Source organism: Gymnogyps californianus, chromosome 10, assembly GCF_018139145.2.
Source record: "Gymnogyps californianus isolate 813 chromosome 10, ASM1813914v2, whole genome shotgun sequence".
In the NCBI taxonomy this organism is placed as follows: Eukaryota; Metazoa; Chordata; class Aves; order Accipitriformes; family Cathartidae; genus Gymnogyps; species Gymnogyps californianus.
Genome location: NC_059480.1, coordinates 11,005,687 through 11,032,395, shown reverse-complemented (window position 1 = coordinate 11,032,395; position 26,709 = coordinate 11,005,687). Strand labels below are relative to the sequence as shown.

The following is a 26,709-nucleotide window of genomic DNA, read 5'->3' as shown; positions in this document are numbered from 1 at the left end:
TTAAAAGAAGCTTTATTTTTTTCCTGTTAGCTATACAACTCTTTGTAAAATCTCTAGTAGCTCTAACCCTCATTTGCATCATCAGAGTTCATACAGTACACCTTTAGCTTAAAGGTCATGGTATAAAATTCATGAAAATACAGAAAATGTGCAAAGCAGGCCCCTCCCTTCGTATTGTCTTTCACTAAAAGCCAAAGGCACACGCTTTTAACATTCACGGTAAGAAAACATGCACAGCAAATGCCTTAAATAGCCAATGGAGTCACGTAACACAGTGAACAAAGCTTAAAAACAACATACGCAACAGCCAAATGCAGAAAAGCGCAAGGAAGCAGGCACAGCAGCCTATACAATAGTGCAAAAGCCACATACCACTGAGTACAACGCCCTATTTAACCTGATAGCACACGAAATGTATGAGAGCAGCATTCCTTAACCAGGCACTCGCAGCGTATGTATCAAAATCCTCAAGGCCTCCTGTGCCGAGGCTTCCTCAGCAACCTGTCCTTACCAGGGCACTGCTCCCCCGCCGCCAAACCAGAGTGTGCAGCCCCCAGCTGCGCAGGAGCGCCAGTGACCCCCCCAGCTGGTGGGGGTCTCTCTGCACAAAGGTAGCCCTGGTACTGTTCTACAGCCTCTGCTGCTGCAGGGTGAGCCAAGGACGTTGCTGAAAGAGGCCCCACGTCCTTCTCTTCTGCAGCCGTTGGGTACCATCATCTCTTCACCGGTCTGTGTACTTCTAGAGCCCAGAAATGGTCCTGCACAGCGGTCTAGGTCTAGCTGTTCTAGGAAAGGTCCCCTTTGAAGGATTCTTTTGGTATCGTTGCATGTTCTCTCACACACTGACACTATTAGTTGTTTCATACACCCCCAGGGAAGGGGTTGTGGCTGCGACAGCACTGCACGTAAGCAGAAGCGGCAGCTGCAGCCATACAGGGGCAGGAAGCCACTAACGCGCAGGGCGGCCGAGGTTCCCCCAGCAGCACCGTGTGTGGCTCAGCACCCCCTCAGACGGTATCTACCCAAAAAGGTGGTGGATCATGGGGCTGAACAGGGGATGTTTAAACTGACCACGGTACGTGGGAACACCAGGCTAGCTTCCTGTACCTGCATACTCAGCACACACGCTGAGAACAATGCCGCAACATGCAGGGGATGGTAGCCTGCAGCAGGCTATTGGATGCCCACCTGCCGCTTTTGAGTTGTTCAGTCCATCACTACTACTTACTTCAAAGACTGATAGTTTAGATGAACCCTCAAACTGTCTTAAAATAATATTAAACAATGGTTTGGGTTTGAGAGAGAGTTTTATTAAATATACTACATCAGTATCTTGTACTCCATAATCTTTTGATCACTCACAGACTGACTTGCTTAAAAATGTATTTTATAGAAAAACATCTGCAAAACTAAAGCTAAAAAAAAAAATACATATTACACACCTCTGGACAATCTGCACGTTAGCAAAGAATTCCTTTTATTGTTTGACCTGAACATGTGCTTAAACAAGGAACATACTCATGAAACAGGACACACTCCTTGAATATGGCACACCTCAAACTACTCAGACTAAAGGAAAACTAGTGCAATCATGTTTAATTGCATCTAACAACAGAACAATAAAACCTACTTTTTATTCCTTTGTTTTTATATTTTTTCCAAACCCACTCCATTTGTTCTCTTCCCACCACAACAAAACATCCAGTGGTTATCCCTGTAGACCACTGTCCTTACATTGCATGAAGCAAACTTCATATTGGCTGATCCATATTTACATTGAAGCATGCAAAGGAAGATACTGCAAGTATTTGCAATGCAAATCTATTAAATACATTATAACTGAACAACAAGGTGTCCCTTTAACACTGCAATTCTATAGCCTTCATCTGTGGTGGAAGTTTCCAGTGTATGAATTATAAAACAGCATACAATTCAGAAACAGAAACAAAGAATTTTGCAAATTGTTTGTATTTTCAACTACTAAATCTTTCTGAGAGCTGTGTCTAGCGCCGAAACCAAAGCCAGCTATTGAGTAGCCAAAAAGCTACAGTAATTGAATACATGATCATTTCCCTTTTAGCACGCTCTTTGTTTTCTTCTTCCAGAAGTTGTAGACGGCGATTAAGTTTGATTATCTAAAAATAAATAAAGGCTTTTAATACTTCATTAAAACTTGCCAGACTTTCTAGAAGCTGCTGAATAGCCATGTAAAATTAGTATCTCAGACAGATGGATTTTAAACGCTGGATAATTTGACCTCCTATCTTTAATCGCTAATGATCAGATCTTGCTGTCCCTAATAAGTAGGAACAGAAATGGAGTCGGACTCTCCAGATTCCCAGAACAATACAGGATACGTGAGGGCAGTCCAGCAGGGGTACAGGGAGGATCCCTCACCACATCTGTTACAGATACCTTTGCAGCCACACAGAAAACCTGTTCCTCCATTTTACCACTACAGCTTTTTCTTAATATTATCAACTACTATGCTTTACATACCTGTCGTCTTAAGGAAGCAGCATCTACAACTGTCATGTCATCTGGTGTTCCCTCAAGCGTAGTATCCAAGTTGGAAAGACCATATCTATCAAATAAGGGAGATAGCTTAGCTGTCTCATCCATGCAAAGATTAGCAAGTACCATATTTTATCAACATTCTAGTAGATGTATTTTTTGGTGGTGACAGAGAGAAGAATTGTAAGACTTCTTTTCCAGCTTTTACAGAGTTGTCTATTTCCATAGGATCCTAACTGAATAAAGCACAAACACATATGAAGTGGGTAAGTGCTTGACTGAATCTGGGTTGATTGTTCTCCACATTTAAATGTTTTTGAAGATTCTCCACGCAGACAGACTTCTTGCTGTCACTTGGTCTCTCAAAAGACTGTTTCCAGTTATTTAGCTGATTAATGAAACCTGAGAATTTTCTGAGCTAAAATGCCAAAGTTGCAAGAGACCTGGCAACAGATTAGAAATAACCAAATGAAGACTTGGAAAGAATTGGGTGTCTTATGCTCGGTACCTACTTAAATATCCCAAGTGGACCCCTACTGAGATTAATGATCTCAGTCACATTAATCTCAGTATTTTAGGCAGAGAACCTTGCAAATCAAGAGTCTAGTGCGGAGTCACTGCTTGCTGAACTTTGCATGCATTAGAAAGTTTGTTCCCAGAGCACCTCTCAGTTTTCCTAATGTAACAATTCAGAGAAAGCATTATTCTAACTCCAGGGCAAGTTGATCAAATACGGCACATTTATTATCAGTTGGGAAGTGGCAGAAAGTCTACATAAAGTATGTGTTTTGATCATCCAAATGCTACCTCTTAACCAGATTCTTTTCCAACAACTAACAGGTAAAAGTAGTTCCTGATGCAGCATCTACCACTGAGTTTCTCACTTCCTATCTTAAAACCTCAGTTTCCAATATTAGTTCCCCTTGACTTGCTTTCTCATTAGGACATATGAACAACTGCTGCAAACAGCTTAGGAAATTGAACAAAATAATGTCAAGGCTACCAAATTCACAACAAAATACACCTAAAAGAATGTTTAGCATCTAATGACAGTTAATGGTCAACTTTGACTAACGTGAATATGAATAGAATTCCTGAAGCTTGCAGAATGCACTTAAGTGCAGATGCTACTTTTGCACTGCATGTTCTTTCATCACTTTCAGCAAACTTCTATAGAATGCCCTCAGCTCAGGCAAGATCCTCCCCCCCAACAGACAACTTGTCAAAAGTTTCTCTGTATCATTGTTCATTAATATATTGTTTTTAAATAAGAACTGCTGTGTCTAGATGAGAGTTGCATTAGTCTGGACTTAGATAACAATGAGATCCTTGAGCAACACTGTATAAAAGATAGGAAGTTAATTACGTTTTCATCTGTGGTTTTTTGGGTTGAAGGGTATACAGGGAGAGGGAAACCTTCTCCAGGTGAGATCAGGATAAAAGCAGCTTTTAGTAAGGGAATGGTCAAATAAGCAATTGTCTGTCAACAGAGTCATAGCTGTTTTAAAAACACAGTATGAGACAAAAAAAAAGTTTTGGCAACTCCTTTTGTTAGAAAAATATTTTCTCATTAAGGCTATTATTAATTTTTTATTCTAAGGAGACTTCAAACATTCACTATAATTTATGCTATTTACTACTTGTAGTTCTTTCAGTTTGGGCAATATTAAAAAGACTGAAACTGCTGGCTTTTTTTTTTTTTTTTTTATTTCCTCAGTGCTGTGAAACTCACGTTGCTAACTCAGCAAAGTTATTTTAAAATAAACCTAAGTTAATTATAAAACAATTTGAACATTTCTACTGTTAAAAAAAAGTCTGAAGCTTTGCACACACTCACAAAAATAAATCAAGTATTCCTTACTACTACAGGTCCTCTGAGAGCCAAAGAGATTTCTGAGGAGGGTCTTTTTGTAGCCATTTTTTTATTTGTAGTAGATGGTAAAAAAATTAGAAAAGTCCACCAGATCCACAGCATAGTTGGCCCTCGCCATCTCTTGGGAAAAGCAAAGAGGCTCAACATTTCAGTGAGATGGGCACACCTCCCTCCTAGGTCACGTAAATTTAATATAAAGTCACAGTATATCACTGATGCTCTACCAACTTCCAAACCATTCCAGGTATTAAATCAAGAGGGTTACCAGCAAGAAATTCGTTGAGATAATCTCTTGGACCATTACAAAAACTGAATTCCTGAGTTAGAGAAGAATCACCTGCTTGAATCCAGTGTCTACTTAAGCACAAATGTAATCTCCATTTCAATGAAAACACAGAAGTGTAGTGGCAAATGGGAACAACGGATGTGGAAGGGACTATTTTTTTTCCTTCATCCTGACCATAAGATTACGTGTCAATCTTATATCCAGTTTCACTGAAACGATGTCAATCCACCAAGATAATGGCAGTGAAAAGGCATCCAGCTACAACTAACAGCCACAGGCATGTTACTGAGAACACCTGGAAAAAATAAGGCGATGCAAGGCCAAGTTTTCTAGCAATAAAAATATGAAACTCACTACTAAATAGAAAATACTTGAAGTATACTGCTAATGTAATTTAAGAGCCTCCCCTCGCACATTATTTTGAGTCAGAATTCTGCAGCACATTGTATCTATTAGACAAGTGAGGTCTTTGCAGGTGACTCGGATGGCTGAGGAATAAAGGCCTGAAATATCTCAAGAGTTGAGAGGGAGGATAGAAATAAGCATTGTGTTTTAAAATAAGGACACCAGAAACAGGGAAACAGAAGACTGAATTTTAGAATCTAAATTAGCGGATCATGACTAACAAAAAAATACTCTTTACCTGGTGTTGTCATGATGAGGGTTAGAGGAAGTGGTAGCAGCTGACCCACCACGTAACACTGGCCTACAGCAGGTTTTTGTGGACAGAAAGCACAAGACAGAAACAGGAAATGACAGAGATAAGAGGTAAAACACACAGAACAAAGGAACATCAAAATACTTCCACTTATATTGTATAATGTCTCAATACAATATAATATCTATTCATTTTGTTGCAAATTGCACTTTCATATTTCTCTTATTCAAATTTAATCAACACTGAATGTTTATGCAGCTAAGACATGTAGGCAAACTTTTGACGATACAGCTTCATTTATGGAAGACAAACTGTTGGAATAGAGATTTGGGCGGAGGTTATCAGCCTTATAAAATAACCATGGGAAACTTCAGGTTTAAAAAAAAAAAATTCCCCCCCAACCAAAACCCTACCCAACAACAATGGGGGGAGGGGGGGGAAGTATCTACACATACTTATAAAAGCCTTTTTAATCATGCTCTCCTCCCGCTAGGGAAAGGGGAGATTTGTCTTTTCTTTATTCATCTATGCTAGATGTAATTCAGAAAACCTGGGATAGTAGCCCAAGGACCATATATAGTCCTAAGAGAGGTAGATCTCTCCAGGAAGAAGTGACTAAAAGCTTCAAGTAGATGGTATGAACATCCTTGTAAGTGTTGCTCTTTCAATTTCTTTTGCTTTTCTTTCTAGGCAGAGAGGAAGAAAAGGTAGAGCTTTTTAAGTTTCTGCAACTATATAATATATATTAACTTTGTAGTAAGAAGTTACTGTGTCCCAGTTTACAGAAGATGTGAACACCAGCAGTACCTTCTGACAAAGCTGGTACTATGTGTTTTCAGTACCTCTGGTAATGAGGCATTAGTGTTCCACATCTATGATGTCTAACAAACTGTTCAAGAGCCTGAAATCTTTCTTTGATTTCTTCCATTGTCCCAGTGCCAACGGGGGGTACTTGTATCATGCATTTAACCCATGTATACTCCAGGCTATAAAATTAAAGACAAAGAGAATCTAGGTATGAAGATCTTTACAGCAGGTACATGTAGGAGGCAGAGGCTTGGTTCTGAGGTGGCTGGGAGAACACTGGGGCCTGGCCTGAAAACAAACAAGAACCGTGCAAAAATATCACAACCACTAGTTTCATTTAAAAGCATCAGGATCTAGGAGCCTTAGCAAACTCTGCTACCTGATACAATACGTACTGGGAGTAGGTCCTACTCTAATCAGCACCGTAACTGCATACCACAACGTTTTTCCATCTAGCACATAAGATAAGCCAGCATGATGTGTTTTACAAAACAGAAACCCCCATTCCCAATGCACACAATAGAAGAACATTCTTACCTAAATGCATGAGGGCTTGCAGAAAGTTATCAAAAAAGGTATTCCTATTTTTTAATCAGAGAAATAATTCAGCTAGTCTAAAGTCTTGTCTGACAGATGCTAGAACTAAATACTTTGAGAAAGCATAAGAAATCCAGCAAACAGCAGCTATGGAAAAGGTCGTAGAATTTCTCTGCAAACATAAGTCACCTGTAATTAACTGGCAGATATGTGAACACCAGCTTGTCAGTATCCACCAGGCATTTCTCACACCATCTGACACAGGACAACAACATTTGGATTTTGTGTAATGAGAACAATAGGTCTCAAATGCTCTCTGAACTCTTGGCCTCTGTGGTATTTTGTGACAAACCAAGTTTTACAGCTCTTGTAGAACTAATCAATACTAATTCACGCTACCCTTCCCAAGGAAAGCCACAGGCTTGGAGGTAGCTGAGGGCTACAGCAAGGAACAAAACTAGAGCACTCTGGGACCTGTGCAAATCAGCAACTTAATCTAAACTAAAGACAAGTCTTTAATCCCACTTCCGAACACAGCCAGGCTGTTAAGAAGCTGCACATGATTTCTTCCTTTTCTTTGCAGTTCACATTTTATTTCTTTACAGGTGGACCCAAAAGGATCACCAGAATATTCCCCTGCCTCTCCCACACTTTTTACTTGCTTGGTGTTATACATCAACAAAAAAATTCATTATCTAGATCACAGAGGCCTCATAACTGAGATCACCTTACCCTAAAATCACCAGCAAGTTTTTTGGTAGATACAGAATACACAAGTATAATACAGTCAAGCTATTAAATACACGGCCTTCTTTAAAAAAATCAGTAAGAGTACATTAAAACTTTGAATTTTCTGGCTACTTCTGTCAATTCCATCCTAAATGTTAACACACGATCAGAAGCAGCCATAACTCCGAGACCATGTATGCTCAACACTTAACTATTTCACTGCAAATACAGCGGCAGCCTGAAACATGAAGGGAATGCACAGTAATACAATTTAGTAACAGCGGGAAAACAGGCAATAAGGCAATAACCAAATGAATCTGGTCTGTCTTCCACTGCTTAAAGCAGAGCATGCAATGGAAATATGACAGTAATGATGCAATCATAAACACATGGTCTGGAAGGAAAACAACAAGGTGTGGACAATCTAGGTACCTGGGTCCAACTTCCATCGTTTCTGTGCATGTGCACAGGGGATTGCGGCCAGCACATTCTCTTTGTTCAGCAGAGGCAGCAGCTATGGTCACCTCTCACTGTACTTTAAAACACCTCTGGGAATCTCAGAAAGGCCGTAAGAATGGGCACTAGGGCTTTACGGACATGTTCTGGACGTGAACTGCGTAAGAAGCTCAGCTTCTAAAGTACAGAAAGGATTGGTGCATTGAAGAATCAGTGACTGCATGGAACTGCTCTTCTCGCTTATCTCGGTGCTATAAGCGGTTACTTCAGTAAAGCAATAGGCTACTGCTTTTCCCAGGCTTCTTCACATTTGCAGACCCATTTCATTTTCTTCTGAACTATATTACCCCAATCCAAAGTCACATGTAGCCCTCTTCAATGGTCTTAACTCACATCCCATTTTATTTCTACCATGAAAAATATCATTAACTTGCTCAATATAAAAAGTGATCTCATAACACCTCAGGATATGATTATGTGGGTGAAGTTTGGCATTTAAGAAGTATAGTGGCTTTTTAGAAAGGGCTATTCTGAAGAAAGGAAATAGTAATAATTTTCCATACTTTTTTCTCCTAAATAAAAAGGTATTGACCCAAGAGATGAAGAATAAGTCAGATGAAGTACAGATTTCAACACAACTCTATTCAGATATGAAATTGCCTTTTTTCCTGCATTTAAGACATCATTAAAATCTCCTTAAATGCGGGGGGGTGTGTGGTTTTCTTGTTGCCTAGAGCATAAAAGGTCAGTCTTTAAAAGACACTAGGTATAGGCCCTACAGTCATTCGACAGAAATTGAAACAGAAAAATGGTTCGAACTGGAAAACAAAACTGACCTATTGTCCTTGTCCAAGCTGAAGGAAATGCAAGAGTAAACAGACAGTGTAAACAGTGATCATTAAATTGTTGCCCACTTAAATAACCTATTATGCGAGCAGTGCCGGCTAAACTAAGCATAATTCATTATCTGCAGCAGTACAATCAGTACCTACCGTTAGCAGTTTTAGTAGATTAGAAAATATTTTGAAAAAAAGAAACAAGTTTAAAATATTTCCAGTGAGTAACACATAGTCAGATCTTGTTAATTTTAAAAGATCTTTTCTAGTATTAAGCATAATATGTTAAAATAGATAAGGTTTTGAGATAGAAAGCACGTTACACAGAGCAAAAGAACAGAGTGCAGGTTTGGAGCAATTTAAAATGAACAATATTTTGCAACCATGCAAGTGGATCATCCAAATTTCACATTCCTACGCCAGCTGTAGAGTAAGGGTGGGTATCTAACCACCCAACGACAAAGAACAGACTTTCACCTTATTGAAAAGTTCATTATTTTGGTGCTCATTTGTTCATAGGTGACTAGAAACAGGTTTCCCATTTCTTCTAGGAAGGTTAGTAAGAACACCTCAAAAATTAACCCAAACCAGGAAGAGTAATGCAGCTTTTGAATTATTCAGAACCCTAGAAATTTTCTGATAATTGAAGTCGAAAGTGTATGTATGCATATGTGTATGTTTTCCAGAATCCAAGAAAACATGGGCAAGAACATGCCTAATGAAAGCCAGGAATAAAACCTGTTAGTTTCACTGCAGACTGGGGAAAGGGCTAGAATTTCATTCTATATTTTAACAAGGACTCTTGGCACAGTATCCATAAGTGTTATTATTCACAGACAGTAGATTTCCTCCTTATCTGGGAGCTTTAATTTTGTAAAACAAAATAAACTTGTAATTCTATCTGATTTTTAATATTGACAAGGAAAATTGCCTGTCCAACTGTTGACAGGCATCAAAATTTTAACAGCTACAGCCTGAAATTTCATAGGACTAAGTCAGGGTTAAGCACCCAACTCGCAGAATTTCCAGGGGAACTATGCAGCTAATTTCTTTCTGGTTTTTTGTTTGTTTTTTTAAGTCCCAGTTTAAGAACATAAAGGCCAGCGAGACTGGAGTTCTCTATGATTCAGGAATGTTAATATGGGCATTTATATACTGTCAGGTCAGCAAACATGGTGAGCTACAGGAGGTGCCAGTTTGGAAAGCGACTGCAAACACACAGACATTCACAATAAGATTGGCTTGATAGTCACATTTTATTACCAAGACAACTAGAAAGCAAATCATTTAACTTCACACTACAAAATATTTGGAGTGCTGCTGGGATATTAGCAACCAGAAGCAGATGGCAAATTTCAAAGAACTTCCTAGCACAGGCCACACTAAAGGGCTGCAGGAGGAATGAGCAGTTCCTCCCGATGTTCTTGCCAATTATCTCCTCTAATTCGACCTCTTGGCAAGCCCTAGAGGTCTCAGCTAGCCCTACACTAGAGACTAATTGTGTGCAATTTTTACCTGAACCTCTGTGCTAGCACACTACTGAAATGAAAATCGCTTTTGGTAAATTAACCTTGCCATTATTAGTCTTTATATATGTTTCTATAGTGTTAAACGTGCCATTCTTGTAATGCATAGAAGTGCCAAATCAAAACAGTCCAAGGATACATCAAGTGGGCAAAACTCCACTGAAGAGAATGGAAATACTGTACAATGATTGCCATGAGGCTTGTTTTGGCTCATTACCTCTCAAAGTATCAGCTTATCCATAAAACCAGAAACAGCATTAATCAGAGGAGCAACCAGCTTTTCAGTATACATTGTCTTTCTTGCTCTCAGCATCCAGCAAAGTGGTCACCATCAGTCATGTATCAACCAGAGATAACTATTCCCAATATAAACTGAAACAGCCTAAAGTCTTGACACATTATCAAAAGCAGTGTCTACAATGCCTTGCATAATATTCTACTCTGTTGCTGCACATTTGTTTTAATGCTTTATGACAACATCAACCCAATCTTATTGATTTGCACCATTGCTCACCAACAGAAAAGCAGAAGACAAGGCTAATAAGTTTGCAGGCTCAGGGTCAAGAATTAATTGCAGAACACACCGACAATCTGGGAACAGCAAAATCCCTTGCAGTCACAGACTAACACTTCCTATTTTTATTTTTATTTGGAAGGAAACCAAAACAATGCTATATTTGACTGAAACAGAAGCATTTTGAAATGTGAATTTTGGACAATTAAATTGCTTATGAATAGTGAAAGCAAAGGAAAGCAAAAGCAAATAGTTTCATCTCATTATTTTGTAAACAGAAACCAAACTCCACTAAAAAGGAGAAAAGAAAAAAAAGCAGCAAAAGCTGGCAGAATCAGTGACAACCAATCACCTGCGGTTTTCATCCAGCACATCCAAGACCTGCTGGTAAGCCCTACGAGTGGAAGACTGGATAAACGACAAAATGCCACGAGCAGAGTAAAGATTAGTTCCATCTTCAGGTAACATATTGGGAGGACAGACACGAGCCTGTTGCAGTGATGGTGTCACACTGTTTGTACAAGCATAGTAAATGAAGAGAGAAATACTATAGTCAGATTTTAAATTAAAAAAAGCTTTTCAGATAGACCCCATTCCAAAATGCTTATTGCTTGCTTTTGGTTTACCCTTCTCCCACCACTACAAGGTAACACTCCCAAATTCTAGTAGTGTAGGGACCATGAGCTACATTTATATATGTTCTTCAGAAACAAACCCAAGTAATAATCCAAGGACACAGTTTTGATCTGTTATGCAAGTTAGTTTTAGAAAGTCCTCATCCACCTAAATCTGTACCTGTTGAAGTCAGTATTCAAGTCCCCACTGACATCAATTAGAAAAGTGTTTTTACAAGCATTGGCATTTTAAAAAAATCCTACACATAATCTCTTTTCAAAACACAAGCCTTTTTCAATAAGGAGAATCTCACACAGAGCTTCTTCAACAAAAATTTTTCTTCAAGCTGTGACTAAAGATCAAGATAGTATTTTGATTTACACGTGAACAAAGTTTAAAGGCAACTGCAAGAAATTCCAAAAAAAGCACAGAATTCATATCCCAGTGACACCAAATTATACGATCTGACTTTTTGACCATGATGCAAAAATAATATTTAAAATACGCAGGATTGAAATTCAAATGACCATTTGGATTATACAAACCTCATCGCTATCAGACAGAAATTAGTTTTGATAAACTGCCTTTGATTTGCTTGTGTTTCTTTACATTCAACCTGACTTTATCCATATTTTCCTTCACACATCAAGATAATTTTTTGATTTTTTTTTTTAAATCAGGAAACATTAATTAAAGGTGAGATGCTTTTTTAAATAGGAAGTAATTCCTGTTAACTTAATTGTAAATATTAACACAAATGCAAACCAAGTGCGAGTCACTGTACCCTTTAAATCTTGGGATAGTTTTTATTCCAAGATTAGCATCCATAATTCAACACATTTCCTTTGATCTTGCACTTGTGCTTTGCTCCAACAGTTTTTTGATTTAGAGTGCCAATCTTCCGGCTTTTGCCACTTTTAGGAAATTAAGCAAAGCATTAGTGGCTGAGTTTGGAAGCTGGTTTGATATTTGGATAATCTCTAGATGGGTCATAATTCTATGAATACTCTTATTTTGAACAGAGTTGCTCTGCAACTGGCTGGCACCAAGATCACAAAATTGAGTAAGAAAGAAAATTCAATTGAAGAGACAGATTCAAAGCATGTTACACGGATGTCACTTCACCCACAGAAGAGTTCAGCCATCCTGTGCTTCAAGAGACATGCAAAGACAGCAGTGGCTGGTGCTTGACTGATACTGGTCATTATTTATTACCTAAACTGCAGATATCTTTTCATGCTGCCGTAGAGTACATTTGGACAAGAGAAAGTAAAAAGGAGGAGGAGACATCAGTAAACATCTACGTTGCTTCTTTACAGCTGTTATCGTTCTCCAAGACTTGTAGAAACCATCTTTCTTTTATATTTATGATGACTTCTACTTTGCAATCAATGGTAGTGGTCACACCCACACATTTGACTCTTGAATTGCATTGGAAATGCCAATATTCACTAGAAAAATATCAAAAAGCAGGGGCAAGTATGGAAATATTGCCACTAAAGTGAATTTATGAGAATTTCTACTCCTTTGTGGATTTGCTGGCTTGAGGGAAATGAGGGAAGAGCTGAAGGCTTGAACTCATAGTGTGTTTTACATTAAAAGTAATTTTTCCTGTTCATCACATCAGAGATTTACAGAACAGGCTGAAAGACAGCTTAAAAAAGGTAACAAATTTAGAAATTTGTTTTTAAAGTATCTAAAGGTTTTTTTCAAAGTTTCTAAAAAGTATTTAGAAATATTGCAAACTAGAAGATATTGTGGAATTCCTGTTGTCCAGAATGGTATTACTGTAAATACCACAGTAATGTTCCTTCCATACAAAGTCCTCTGTAGATACTAAAAAAAAATCCCAAAAAACTATTTAACTAAAACTGCACAAAATTCTCTTAGAAGAAAGTTACATGTGCTGATTAAATGGAAGGTGTATATAGTAAGGAAAAATCAAGGCAGACTTCAGAACTAGATAATTCCTAACACCGTGGTCTAGTCCCTGGACTACTTTATGCTCGTTGTTTTATAGGTGGCTTGTAAGAAAAGGCAGTTTCAAGAGATTACTTCATTCATCTTTAAGATATTATTTAATTCTTACTTAAAAGAATATTTAGTTTCTTAAATGATTTAATTATTTAAAAGATTATTTAAATCTATTTGCTCCTGGATATGAGCTAAACTGTACAGCTACATGAAATTACTCAGATTTTCTCCATAAAGGCTGTTGCTAATTTTAATATCCTTCTAAAGTGCATAGTTTGAGAGAGACCTCTCTCTTCCTTTCTGTCTGAAAGCGAGAATAATTCTATGAAGGGCTCAAATGTCAGAATTAAGGAGGGGGGGGGGGGGGGCGTGAAAGAAAAAAACAAATAAGGAGCCAAATTTTTCTTCTATCTTCCTTTTACAGGATTCAAAATTATTGTCCTGTAAACATGTGCTAGTCCTTTATACTATGTCAGAGATCATGGAGAAGAAATATTATGAAGCAAATATCTGATATACAAATCAGCCAAGATGACATAAGAAAAAAATCTCTAACATAAGGAAAATTCTCTAACATTTAGTATGACTACTTATCATTAGACATTGTGGCTAGCCCGTTTCTCTCCTCCATTTCTCATTCAATGGTCTTAGTCCTAGGTATAATTTTGTTTCAAATTTCTGAAAAGAATTCTTATATACAGCTCCAGCCACTTATTTTAGCACTCCCTGGTTACAAACACCAGTCAATTCCAGAGTTTGGAACCAAAACAAACAACATGGAATTACAGAAATTACTATGGAAGAACACAGTAACATTCTACTATATGCAGAGTTTTTAGCTTAGCAGTAATCTCCCCTAAACCTTCTCAAAGGATTTGTGATGTACACAGGGTTTATTTTAGATGTTTCTCTGACTTACAGTTTTGGAAGTAACAAATGAGAGGTAAACAGATTTAACTAATTAAGGTTACTTTAAATCCAATCACATAGACAGACTGTATTCTCATTAAAGACGTGCACACCATCACCTTTTCCCCCACGACTTGCATGAAGAACAGAATTTCTCAAACTGTGAAACTGAACTCTCCAGAGAGATGTGTTTTTCTAAGGGAAAGGCTGAAGCAGAAAAAAAATTAAATGCTGTCCCCTTTTCCATGCACTCTTGGTGGTTTGTTGACTTCCGATGCAGAAGTGGAATCCCTGCATTCAACATTGGCTGGCGGTGGTCAACAAAAAGCTTTGTTTCTCCAGCTATGCAAAAACAGCCAAAGAACAAAGAATAAAACAAACTAAAGCTATTTTGAAATTTAATTTTTCTTTACAAATTGGTTCTTAGTTGAAGCCGTCTCTTTCATCTGCTGTCAGGTATTTTTCCCTATGTTCTTTACACAGGGAAACAATTTGGCCAAGTTTGAGAAACTCTGAAGCAAAATTAGAAACCACACATTCAGTGTAGCAAAGGCTGTTTCAAATTTTATATTCTAAACTACAGATACTTAGTCAGAAAATTAGTATTGCAGAGAGCTACATAATTAAACACACTCTTGATTTTCATATACCAGGTAACATTTAGGCTTACGTGCAATCCTTAGTCGAAAGAGGTGACTGGAACCGTGGCATTTTATTTCTTGGGACAGTATCTGATCTGTGCCACCTTGAATAATAATTGCAATCTCTTAAGCAACCATCCTTATAAATAGAGGGATTATAATTTAGACAGCTGTCATTGCTATGCAGATAGATAGTTATTGTACAAGCAGGTGCCTACTTGTTAGTCTCAGGTTTTTTAAAAGCATTTGAGAATTACTGTCTTTAGTGAAGCCCAACTCCCACAAAATTCTCAGAACTGTCTCTGCATGCAACTGGATGACAAGAAAAGAAAGGCAACAGAAAAGAAACAACTATTTGTACCATGTAGAAAACACTGTGATAGGGAGCCTAGCCAACTCTTTTGCTTCAATCTGACAATCTATTCCAGAATGTTTAATTTTGTCACTTTGTAGGTCAGGCACTGGAATTTTGTGCAGTACATCTGAACATTTTGTCCAAGGAGGACAACAGTGTCCTAGATTAAAACTTGAGTATTATAGCCCTATTTAGAAAACAAAGGTTTTAAAAGGCGGTTCTCCATGTGCCTTTTCAATCGAGTCCTCATCACAGCATCCAAGTAGACTATCATGTCTATCAGGAAGTTGAATCAAGGAGGTAAGAGAAACAAGCATTTAAATAAATAAATAAATATTTTTGGATAGGAATTAAATATTTTAAGTAAAACATGGACTCTCTTTCCTTTTTGAAGGTGTGAACCAGACTCATACAAGCACAGGAATAAAGAGCTGATCTTTGTCAAGTTAGAGTACCATAGTATTTGTTACTGCAGAAGTAAACTACTGAGACATGATATGAACTTAAAAGTCAAGCCAGTTTTGATGAAGCAGCAATTAGAACAAAGATTATTTTTTTCAGCCAACAACACTGGAAATAAGAACTTTAAGAGCAGCTGGCTTCTTGTGGTTTTGTACCCCTGGAAAAAATAATATTTCTAGATGGTAAAGAAATTTCGACATGATATAAATGAGGTAACAGGTGTACAATTACGTTTTCTGTAGTGCAAAGAATACATTTGTAGTAGAATTTATCTACTTAACTGGTCTAATTTATCAACAAGGAAGCTAAACTTAGAAGACATGCATCACATTTACTACGAACATCTAATAGAAATAGTAGTCTATGAGCTAGGTGATACCCAGTACCATCTGAGGTAGCATAATTTACATCAAGCAGGTTTGTTTGCTTGTATTGCCTGTTTTGAGCCATACAATAACACTTCCGCATGGGTAGCTTCTCTAAGTAGCTACCACAGTGAAAACAGAATGCCACATTATCAATTTTGTTTGTAGAATCGCTACTTCTGGTTTTATTTACATGAAACTTGCAATTTTTTTTTGCAGTTTACAGTATATGTCCTGTGGGCCTAAATTGTGAGGAAACAAGAGCCAAGAGATACCTTTTTCACCAGTACAAAAGGCTTGGCTTTCCTGCATTTGTGTGAGCCATACAAGTTCCACTGTGAACATAGTGTTTTCGTAATCTGAATTCACAGAACATTCTCCTGAGAGTTAGCCAGGTACATAGTCACATTCTCCACCTGGAGATTGACAAAACCTGGATGAGGGAGAAACGCCAGACTCAGCATCACTGAGAGTGCCACAGCATGTTCGAAGTGATTTCTTTTTTTGGATCATACTGAGTCAGAAGCAGCAATGATGACAGAAAAGGCAATTTCTAGGAACCTCAATGATTTCAAAGCAGATGATCTACACATTAGGCACAGCATAACTTCTGTCATAAGAAAGCAAGTACTTGGGAGGACGAGACAAATGAAGTTCTACTAAAATACGTTATCTGCAGGTCAGCAAATGCGAAATGCTGCAGTGAAGAAAGATAGCTTCTTCCACATGGGCAGCAGAGAGCGCAGGTACAGCAGGCTCAATATTAGCTAGCTGTTATTTTTCATACAAACAAAAGAGAAGAGATCCTGGATCCATCTCAAGTTTCTATAATTTTCCTAAAAGACACTCATAATTGGCTTGGCATCGGAAGTTTGATTTATTTGAGAGACATTATACAGGCCCTAGCACGGGCATCAAGAGAGGAAAACTAATCTCCAGATGTGTCATCATTTCCTGGCTTTTGTAAATGATAAACTGAGTCACACAAGCTACCAGTTATATGTTCATTGATCACATCCTTTTAAATTTACAGGGCTCCAGGTACATATTGTATTGCTAAGCCTCTGAAGGACTGCTAGTATATTAACAAACTGTGACAGCAAGTAATATTCAGACCATTTAAAACCAGTAATTCTATATGTAGCTTTTGAGCGACAGCAAAGTGCATGGGTGAGTTTTACAGATTTAGGATTTTTAGATTCAAGAAGTCCAAACACATGTGAGAAATCTGACAGCAACTGGATACATCCAGTCAGAGTTGATCTTGCCAGTTTCTCAGATGGCTGGCTGGGCAGACACAGCCCATGACTTTCAGAAGACTAAACTAACCTGGGGAGCAAGGATAAAGTGATTTCAAGACATCGCAAGAATTCATATACTATCTGTTTTTCCTTTAAGTGCAATACATCAAAGACTGGCAAAGCAGAGCTAGTAACATCAAAGGGGTAAACTTTTTCACAAGCAGCTTCCATCACATGAAGACCATCTATTCCAGCACACGTCATGTGCAAACTATCAGATAGGCAAGTGAAGGCCATTCCTGCAGTGAAATTCTAGTATGTCTGGTTGAACAGGACATAACTGGATGACTGATACCACAGGGAACTTGAGCACTTAGTAGGCTGATAACATTTGACAACATTTGGAGACCAGGCTGATCAGGAGTTTAAGGATGTCAATCTAGTTTTGCCAGCTCAGTGAATATATATGACTCAGCAGACTTGAGTACCTCAACATGTGCAATCTATAAGCTTGTATGAACCAAAAGTCTGATAAGTAAGAAGAGGAAGATATGCAACAACATTTCCATGAAGATCTGGAGGAAGAGAAGGAGAATTATAACATGCCTGGAACATACATCAGAGTACATTTCAGTTTTAGACAAACTAACAGGTAGACAAATACGTAGTACATATAGTACCTCCTAGTGCCCCTGCTGTAAATAGAAGAAAACAGACCTTTCTAGGACATAATTCACTTGATCTATTTTAGACTAAAAATAGGTAGACCCTAAGTAGGTCATGCACTTATTTCCCTCTAGTTACTGAAAATTAAGTTTATGGTGATTTAGCAATAGTGCTATACAGTCTACATTGGGATAGATGAATCCCATCTTTTAGGTCTTAAATCTAAGATCTTTCAACAAGGGAAAGTATTCGTTATGGTAGCTGTATTAGGAATCTTTTATACATGAGTTTGAGGTGTTACATTGCAAAAACAGTTATTGCCAGGTGGAAAGATGCTGTCACTCAGAATAAACTGTGATTAATCAAAGACTATCATATCTAATAAAAATATACAGACCTGTATGTCTTCAGAAAGCACCATAGGAATTGCCACCTCAGATGGTAACAATAGATGAAGTTTCCAATTCTAAATGCTACTTGCCATTTTGGTCTCAAAAGATATATACTCACAGATTCCAATACATTAAGTACATTGACATCAAAGAAAAGTGACTTATTCTAATATTTATGAGGAAATACACATATTCCTTCTTCTATGAATGAAAACCATTATAATATCAACAGTGAGAGAACTGTGAACATTCTGATGCACAAAGAACTCAATTTCCTGAAAATTCAGGGGGAAAAAAAAAATTATACCAGCTCAGAAACTGAAAAATCTCCTGAAGTAACAATTCACAATAACTGGTGAAATCAACTGTGAGCCCACAAACACTCCCACCCATCCACTGCAAGAAAATACTTCACAAATGAGTCACCTCACTAAACAAAAAGCATAGAAATTAAGAAAAATGCTGGCCTTATAATATTTAAAATTATGTATTTACCACAACATACGAAATATTAGTTGGAAAAAACAAATAACGAGGAGATAAGGAACAAAGGAAATATGTAACAAAGCTGTAGTTGTGTCCCTGAGCCCTGTTGCTCTACTCACATGGAATCATTTCGGGCCAGCTGGCCATTCTGTCGAGTGGCATTTTCACTCATGGAACGTTCTCTCTTCAGTCTTCCCACTGAGCGGACCTGCATAGAAGGGGAGAAAGAGGGAGATAAGAGACAGGGAACTCCAGGAGACGCTTAATAATTTGCATTGCAGATTTCTAAGTTAGATCTGCCCTCAGATACAAAGGCACGTTTTCATGGGTTTCACAGTGATTAGGAGGAAAACAACTGATGACAGGATCTGATGCTGGTACATGTAAAACCAAGGTCCACACTTATTGTAATCCTGTTGTTATCTATCCATGTGATCTGATGCCAAAAGTATGAACAAACAGAATTTTGAATATGTAAGAAAGCAATATTATGTTTAATATTACTTCCTATCACCAGAGATAAATGTATTTCTACTGTATTTTATAAGTCTATAGAATAAGCAGCTTCATAAATATTTTTCAGTTTTTAAGATGTCAATTACCATCGTCCACCTGGATGCCAATGTTACACCATTCTCTGAAGTCGGTTTTCAGAGCTTTGTTAAAACTCACTAATTCTATGTGGTGTTATATCATCTGGCCATGAATTCCAAAGGTTAACTATACATGTTAAAAGAATCTTAGTTTGTTTTCTGATAACCTGCAAATTAAAAAAATGCTGCAGCTTTCTCTTCAATCAAAAGGATTTTTTTGTTAAAAGTATTTTGAGTAGTTCTAATTATGACTTTATTTTTTTAAGTACTGTGTAAGCTTACTGAGCATGGCAACCCCTAGCCATCTGCCAGTTAAATATGGAACTTCAAAGTCATAATTAGAACTACTACAGTGCTAATAAAAATATTTTTATATTTTCCCAACTTATGTTAGCACCAAGTAGATCTGCACCACAGTAGAGAAATCATTGGTCATTTCATTTTCTTTAGTAGAATGCTTCTCAACTAAGGAAAAAGCAAAATAAGTACTAGCCTCTTCATTTTGAGGTGTCTGCTGTGGAGGTTTTTCTAGGTCCAAAAAATCTAGTGGTCGATCACTAAGAGAAATAACACGAGGAGGAGTTTTCAATGCCAGTGGTTTGAGTGGAGTAGACTGAAGAAGGTCAAGGTCTGGTGGTCTGGAAAATGGAATGTCTTCACTATTACCTGCAAGAACATCAGTTGTCAATAGAAAACAAACTGTTCTGAGGCCTGAGGGCTAATGCTAAAGTTCAAAAATACATCGCATCAGTTACTTCCCCTGACTACGCCAAATAATTAAGTATACCTTTCTTTAACAGGGCTCATATGTTAAAAACTATGGTTAAAGCTCTCATAAAGACCACATTAATTGACACTTATTTGGGCAGTTTCTCCAAGAATAATGATCTCGAGTAATCCTGAGCAACATCAACTGTTATTGCAAGTTAGGGCACTTTTAATCTCAAGACATAGTCCTATTAAAGGTGTATTTGTTTAGAAATATGGTGACTGGGGATGTGAAGATGTCACTCTTTCAAAGCATAAAATATATGGATATCACACATTTTGCAAATTGTAAGGCCTTCATCAGTTCCAGGTCTGTCACTGTAAAGCCCATGACCATAAATACTAAAGAAGTATTGATAGAGTCCACCCAATAATAGACAGATCCTTAACATAATTAGCATTCTGATTATAATCAAACACATTTTCTATGGCTAATATATAGTACATCCCCCAAACTTGTTATAGTTACTTTTGCTTACAGTTAATTAAGAAAAATCAGGTGTAAATCAATAAACATTAATTTTTTTGCTCCAGAAATGGTTTAGTAAGGTGAAAAGTCAGCAATTAAACTTTCTGTTCATCATTCGTTAACTGTCTCTACTACAAGCTATACCAAAACTATTCATGAAACATTTTCAGAGTTTAAGAAACTTCCTAAGTCAAAGTTGATGAGCAATAACTGTTTGAAAACCAGAAAGCATTTTACAGGTTTTTCTTTTAAAAATATATCAATATATGTTTTTGTCCATCCAGAAATTTGGGGAACTAATTTAAATTTTCACCTATTTTTCTTTTATTGAGATGCAGACATACCTGCCACTACAATCCGCTCTGGAACCTGCATAGTTACACTGGCATTTGGAAATCCTTCTTGGATGCCCTTCTCAAGGTCAGCATTTTGAGGAGCTACTTTGAGTTTTTCTGGGACCCTCATGCGCTGACTGATTCCTTCGGTGTATTCCATTTCATACTGAAGGCGATTAATTTCTGCCATCTCAGCAGCTGGAGATGGGAATGCAGCCCCACTCATTCTGGCAAAAGAAAACCAAAAGCTACAATAGCAATATAGGAAACCAGCAGAATGTGCGTAAAGGAAACTCTTTGTCCTGATTACTAGGCAAGCGGTAGATGATCCTAACTGAACAGACTTATTTAGAGAAACAAATTATACGGTAAAATTCATAGGAAGTGTAGTCACAAGGAGCTGAGAGTTGAGGGCAATGACAGAAGAACAAAGTGATGCTGTAGGCAACGCTTAGAGCTGCACTGAGGGTCCTCAAATTGAGCTGTGACAAAAAACCATAGAAATTCTGCATGTAATGTGCTATTTCTGCACTGGCTGGCAAAAAAGAAACACAAACAAACCAACAAACCAAAAAGAATTGGTAGGATTGGTAGGAAATCTATTCACGATTGGTAAGAAATCTGAAATATTGATCTGTATTTACACAGATCCAGTGTGCTGGTATTTGAGAAAATGGACGAAGTCTTACAAAACTGCATGTTGAAGCAGAGGAACAAAAGAAAAGGCTTGGCTTGGGCAGCAGCCTTCTGCTCGCTGTCAGTCACCCAGATCTCGCTCCATCTTACAAGGACAAAGTTCTTATCAACAGCCTGTCAAATCAGCTTGAAAACCTAGCATATTCATAACCCATTCCCAATCACAAGCAATTCTGTAAACTTCTCACTTCTGAATTTTTCAGTAAATGAAAATCTTACTTTTGCAGAACAGATACAAGATGGGAAGAGAGAGAACAAGACTTTATTTAAATTTAAAAGGGTTTGCCAATACTTTGATATACATTTTCCTAGAAAAGGAGAGGAATTTCATATGAAGCAGTGGGGGAATTTCCTAGAAACTAGGCTGTCAGGAACTTACTAATACGGCAATTGCTGGGAGCCATATCAAAGACCAAGACCAAGATAACTGGGTTTTTTGAGGTTAGGTTTAAGGTTGTGAGAAAAAGAAATCCTAGAGCTGCACTTGGAGGTGGGCTGGAAAGGGGCTGCTGATGGAAACTGTGGGCTGGAAAGGGAACTCGGATAGCTGGGAGAAGTTGTTCACCCGGGCAGTGACTAGTGGACCTTGTTGATGGCCCAGACCGAGATTATGGTTATGGGCTCGGTTAAGAGAGAGACATCCTGCAGCTGCAGTTAGAGCAGGGCTGCAAAGGGGCTCCCAGAAGAAACTGTGAGCTGCAAGGAATACTCGGTTGTGAGAAACTTTTCATCCAGGCAATGGCTGGGGGGCCTCGTCAACAGCTCAGACTGAGAGAACGGTCATTTTTAGGGTTAGGATTGAGAGAAATATATATTTCTATACATATATGTACACACACAATATGTAAATATAGTTTTCCTGGCAAATCTGCCTATGGGAAGCATAGGTTACTCTAGCAAGACATCTTTTAGTGGTATTGCTTGAAGTAGTTCCCTAAATGAAGTAATCTATCCTGGCAAAAGGGCAAGTTTTGCCACTATAATTGCAACTACATTCTTTCACTATTTTTGGCAGCAAGACTATGTCTGTTGCTGCGTGTGTGCTTTCATAAGCTGAACATGCAGAACTTTGTGAACAAAACACCTTAGTGCAGACCATCTATGTGGCAGGTGAGACGGACCACAAGCCGTTCCTTTCACCATCACACAGAAGTAATACTTTCCATATTTATCAATAAAACCTCAAACTAATAGTAACCTTCACACAACAGAAAGAAGCACACAGAAGGACTGGGATTGTGTAACACTATATTAAATGCACACATTTAGTATATTCAAGATGTGATCCACTTGGCAATACATCCTGGGATCCTCAAGTGTTATTTTCAGGACTTCCTATCACCACAGATGAAATGAAAGAATCTCATTCATCTCAAAGTCTCACTGCAGCACAGTAGGAGAACTGGGGGTCAGGGAGAAGGCAAGAAGGTCACTCTTCTGTGTAAACTTAAAAAAAAAGTTATAAAGGAAATACCTGAAGCGATGCAGATTTAATCCATCTGTATTAATTCTTACTGTTTGTATGTATCTAGTGAAAGGAACTGGAACAACCCATTTAATTAGAAATAAACACTTTATAGGAGTTCAAGAGGTGCTTAAGCAGCTCTGTCACTTCAAAATTCTTAAGATTTCACTTTGGTGTTTTTTTGTCCCTGCCCTTTGGTCTTGCAAGCTAGATTTGTCCCTCTTGCAAGACATTGGCTATATCAGCCAGTGACATGAACAAAGTACACAGTCTTCTGACATTTTCACATTCCAAAAGGTGCTTTTCATTTCAAAACATGATCAGTAAAGCATTTCCAGATCGGCAGGAGTAAAAACGATAATGTCAATAAAGAGACCGAATTTTAAGAAGAACTTAAAGTAGCCAGAATATCTACTGGCAGCAGCTTAAAGAATAGTTATTGCTCACAAGAGTTGACAAAAGGTGTTTCACTGCTTGTTCACTTTCTCATTTTGAAATACCTGTACAGCTCTAATTTTTGCAATCAAGTATCGCTACACTGCAGCAGTGTTTACAGCACAGCTTCCCTAAAGTTTGGCATTGCTTTTGTATGTAAGTCTGCATGACAACAGCTTTCCAGCTGTAAGGTAAAACACACACAAAAAAGGACAGCATTAGAACAGTGGCTTTATAAACTAAATAGAACTGTGTGGGTTTAGCTGTACTTGCCAAGGACCTGTAGATACAATACCTCAATGTCTTCCTACTCTTGCCTACTTCTCATATACTTTGTGTCATTGAGAATTGTATTTGCTGTCAAAGTGATTTCAATTTTTTGCCCCTTTTTACAAGAGAACAGCAAAACAAGAAACAGATCTCGATAACAGAAAACTTAAAGTATTTAAATGGAGCTTGTTAACAAAACCCCCAACTATTTAAAGAGAACAGAAATCAAAGTTATGTTTTCTGTAATGTTCTTGTTACACAAAACATTTTACAGAAGACATTAATAATAAATCAGGGAGAAGGAGGATTTTAAAATTGATATTTACAGAACTAAGTAGCTCTAAAGAGGCATGAGAATGGAAAAGAAGTCTGAGAACGATGAGACAATAAAAATACAATCACAAATACAGGATAAAGGACAGAGAGCAGCTGAAGCGCAAATGAGTATCAGTGGCATTTAACAAAAGAGAGAAAGGACGAAGAAAATCCAGAGGAGAATAAGGGAAGACAGAGCAAGAGAAGTTATATAAGGTGAATTACATGCGTTCAGAAAGACATAGGGGTACCTCCTTCTCCCTCTCCCAAACAGAAGAGATGGGGATGAAGCAATGCATACGAATCTGAAGGATGACCTTTTGTCAGCATTCTGGCAGTAACAAGACATTGGCCATACTTGTGCTGCAACCGGGAATGTTATGCACAGTGTGGATGTCCAAGTTAATCTGAGATATATGAAGATGAGTACTGGTAACAGTATAGCTGCGCCAGCACTGAGATCAGAGCAGGTTTTACAACCTACAGGGAACTAATCGTAACTTCTCCAGCTACATTACCGTTTGTTCCTGATGTGGCTCCTTTACAGCTAGTCTGTTCAAGTGCACATAAGCTACAAAGTGGTCCTTTGGCAAGTGTCTAGATATCCTTTGACAAGTAAAAAGGGAAGAGGACTTAAAGCAAAGTTAAGGACACGTATTACAGGACCCAAAGGACCCTATTATGGGACCCTAAAACCGTCAGAACATATATCACAGAGGCATTTGGGATCAGAGGCTATGAAATAACAAAGCACTAACGGAACAATTTGAGGGGAAGGAGAGCTAAGCGTAGGCTAAATGCTGAAAGATGTTCTGCGTAGTACAGTTACATGTGTTGAACTTTTAAAATACATTACCCCCTCTCCTTAGCACAAGGATGACATGAACAAAAAAAAAATCTGTTATACATGAACAAGGCTATGGGATCACAAAACACTAAAGGCCACATTCTTTCAAGTTTGTTTTACTCCAGCTGGAGGTTTTAATGCAAAACACCTTTTTTTTTTTTTTTTAAATAGAAAAAATACTGAAAACGTTAGTAGGAAAAAAATTGTCACAGTCTGACAACTGTTTCTCTGAAACACCCAAATATTCATTGCGTTGTGACAGCATTAAGAGCATTCGGCAACAGACCCAGTCAACGAATAATGTCAGAAGTTAAAAGGGGAACTGGGCGCTCAGGAGAGCACAGGAGCCCTCGGCGTGCTCAAGCCCTCACTTGCGACCACCCTGAGCGTCCCTCAGCGTTCGCGCTGACGGGACCCCCCTTCAGGGTCGAGCCTCCAAACCACGCGCTCAGGGCCGCTGCCAACCTCCAGCCGTGCAAGGCGGCTGCAAGCGGGGCTGGTCCCACTACTGAAACGTTTGCGGCAACACGCTGGGAACACAGAGCTGGGAACGCCGGGAGCACTGGGCGTGCGAAACCGGGCGGCGGCAGGTGTCGGGCAGCGACACCCAGCACCGGAGGGAAGGGACGGCCACCAACACGGCGACGGGCAGAAGCGCCCGGGGTAACCTGGGGAGCCGAAGGGGTGCCCCGAGTGTGTGTGGGTTGGGGTTGGCAGCGGCGAGCCGAGGCAAGCGAGGAAGCACGGGGCGATGAGCGGGGCTGGGCCAGGAGGGGGCCCTGCGCCACGGGGGCCGCGGCGGAGGGAGAAGAGGGCTGAGAGGAGACGCGGTGGCGGGGAGGACGACACAGGCCGAGGGGGGGAGCTCAGGCTGCGGGGCCGGACGGCTGTGAGGGCGGGGGAAGGGCAGGCTCGCGCCCCGCAGCCGGGGGCGCCTCACGGCCAGGCCAAGCCCCCCCGGCACAGCCTGGAGACGCTGCCGCCAGGCCCCGGCAGCCCGTTACTCACCCAGAGCGGCGGGAAGGCGGCCGGCGAGCCCTGCCCTGCCCTGCCCTGCCCGCCCCGGCCGGGCCGCTCCTGCCGCGCTCCGGGCCCTCGCGCTGCCTCCCGCGGGCGGGGAGGGGCGACGTTAAGCGGCGCGAGGCGCCCTCACCCCACTCCTCAGGTAAGACGCAAAAAACGGCCTGCTTGTCCCCATCGGGCTCCCGTAAGGGCTGCCGGGCCGGGGAGCGCGCGTCATGTGACCAAAAGAGGGCGGAAGCGACTCTCGTTGGTGCCTCACGTGCGAGGGAGCCGGAGGGCATCCATTTTTAGTGAGGGAAGGCGGGCGCTGCGCAGGCGCGCTGGGAGGTGTCCGCGGGCCGCGGCGCAAGGTCACCCGCGGGTCCGGGTCCGGGTCCGGGTCCGGGCCCGGGCCCGGGCCCGGCGGTGGAGCGGGGCTGCCCTCCGGGCGAGGGGGTCGGAAGGGGCGCTTGCAGCTGGCGTTGGGCCCTGGGCAAGCGGCGCCGCTGTCACGGCGACCCGCGGGCCGGAGGGAGTGGGCGGTTGCCGGCCTTGCTTCCAGCCCGAGCGTGAAGAGCGGCAGTTAGCGGCACAGGTCTCTGCGCGGACTCTGCTTAACTCGTCCCTGAAGCTTCTCCTCGCCTTCTCCCTGTCTGCATGGAGGGCAAGCCG

General features: G+C 39.7%; 1 protein-coding gene across 7 annotated transcripts; it reads right to left on the bottom strand.

The window, feature by feature from the left end:
* Positions 1-26,214, bottom strand: MFF (mitochondrial fission factor). 7 transcript variants are annotated; one of them, XM_050902323.1, is made up of 9 exons: positions 26,044-26,214; positions 21,017-21,234; positions 19,929-20,101; positions 18,962-19,050; positions 14,905-14,979; positions 11,089-11,247; positions 5,317-5,379; positions 2,500-2,584; positions 1-2,135 (listed from the first exon to the last, which is right to left on the bottom strand). In XM_050902323.1, exons 2-9 carry the CDS (start codon positions 21,231-21,233, stop codon positions 2,004-2,006), a joined length of 993 nt encoding a protein of 330 aa, XP_050758280.1. In that variant the 5' UTR covers position 21,234; positions 26,044-26,214; the 3' UTR covers positions 1-2,003. The 7 variants fall into 7 exon arrangements, with proteins under 7 accessions (XP_050758280.1, XP_050758281.1, XP_050758282.1 ...); XM_050902324.1 differs by lacking the exon at positions 5,317-5,379; XM_050902325.1 differs by lacking the exon at positions 14,905-14,979.
* Between the last annotated feature and the right edge of the window lie 495 nt (positions 26,215-26,709).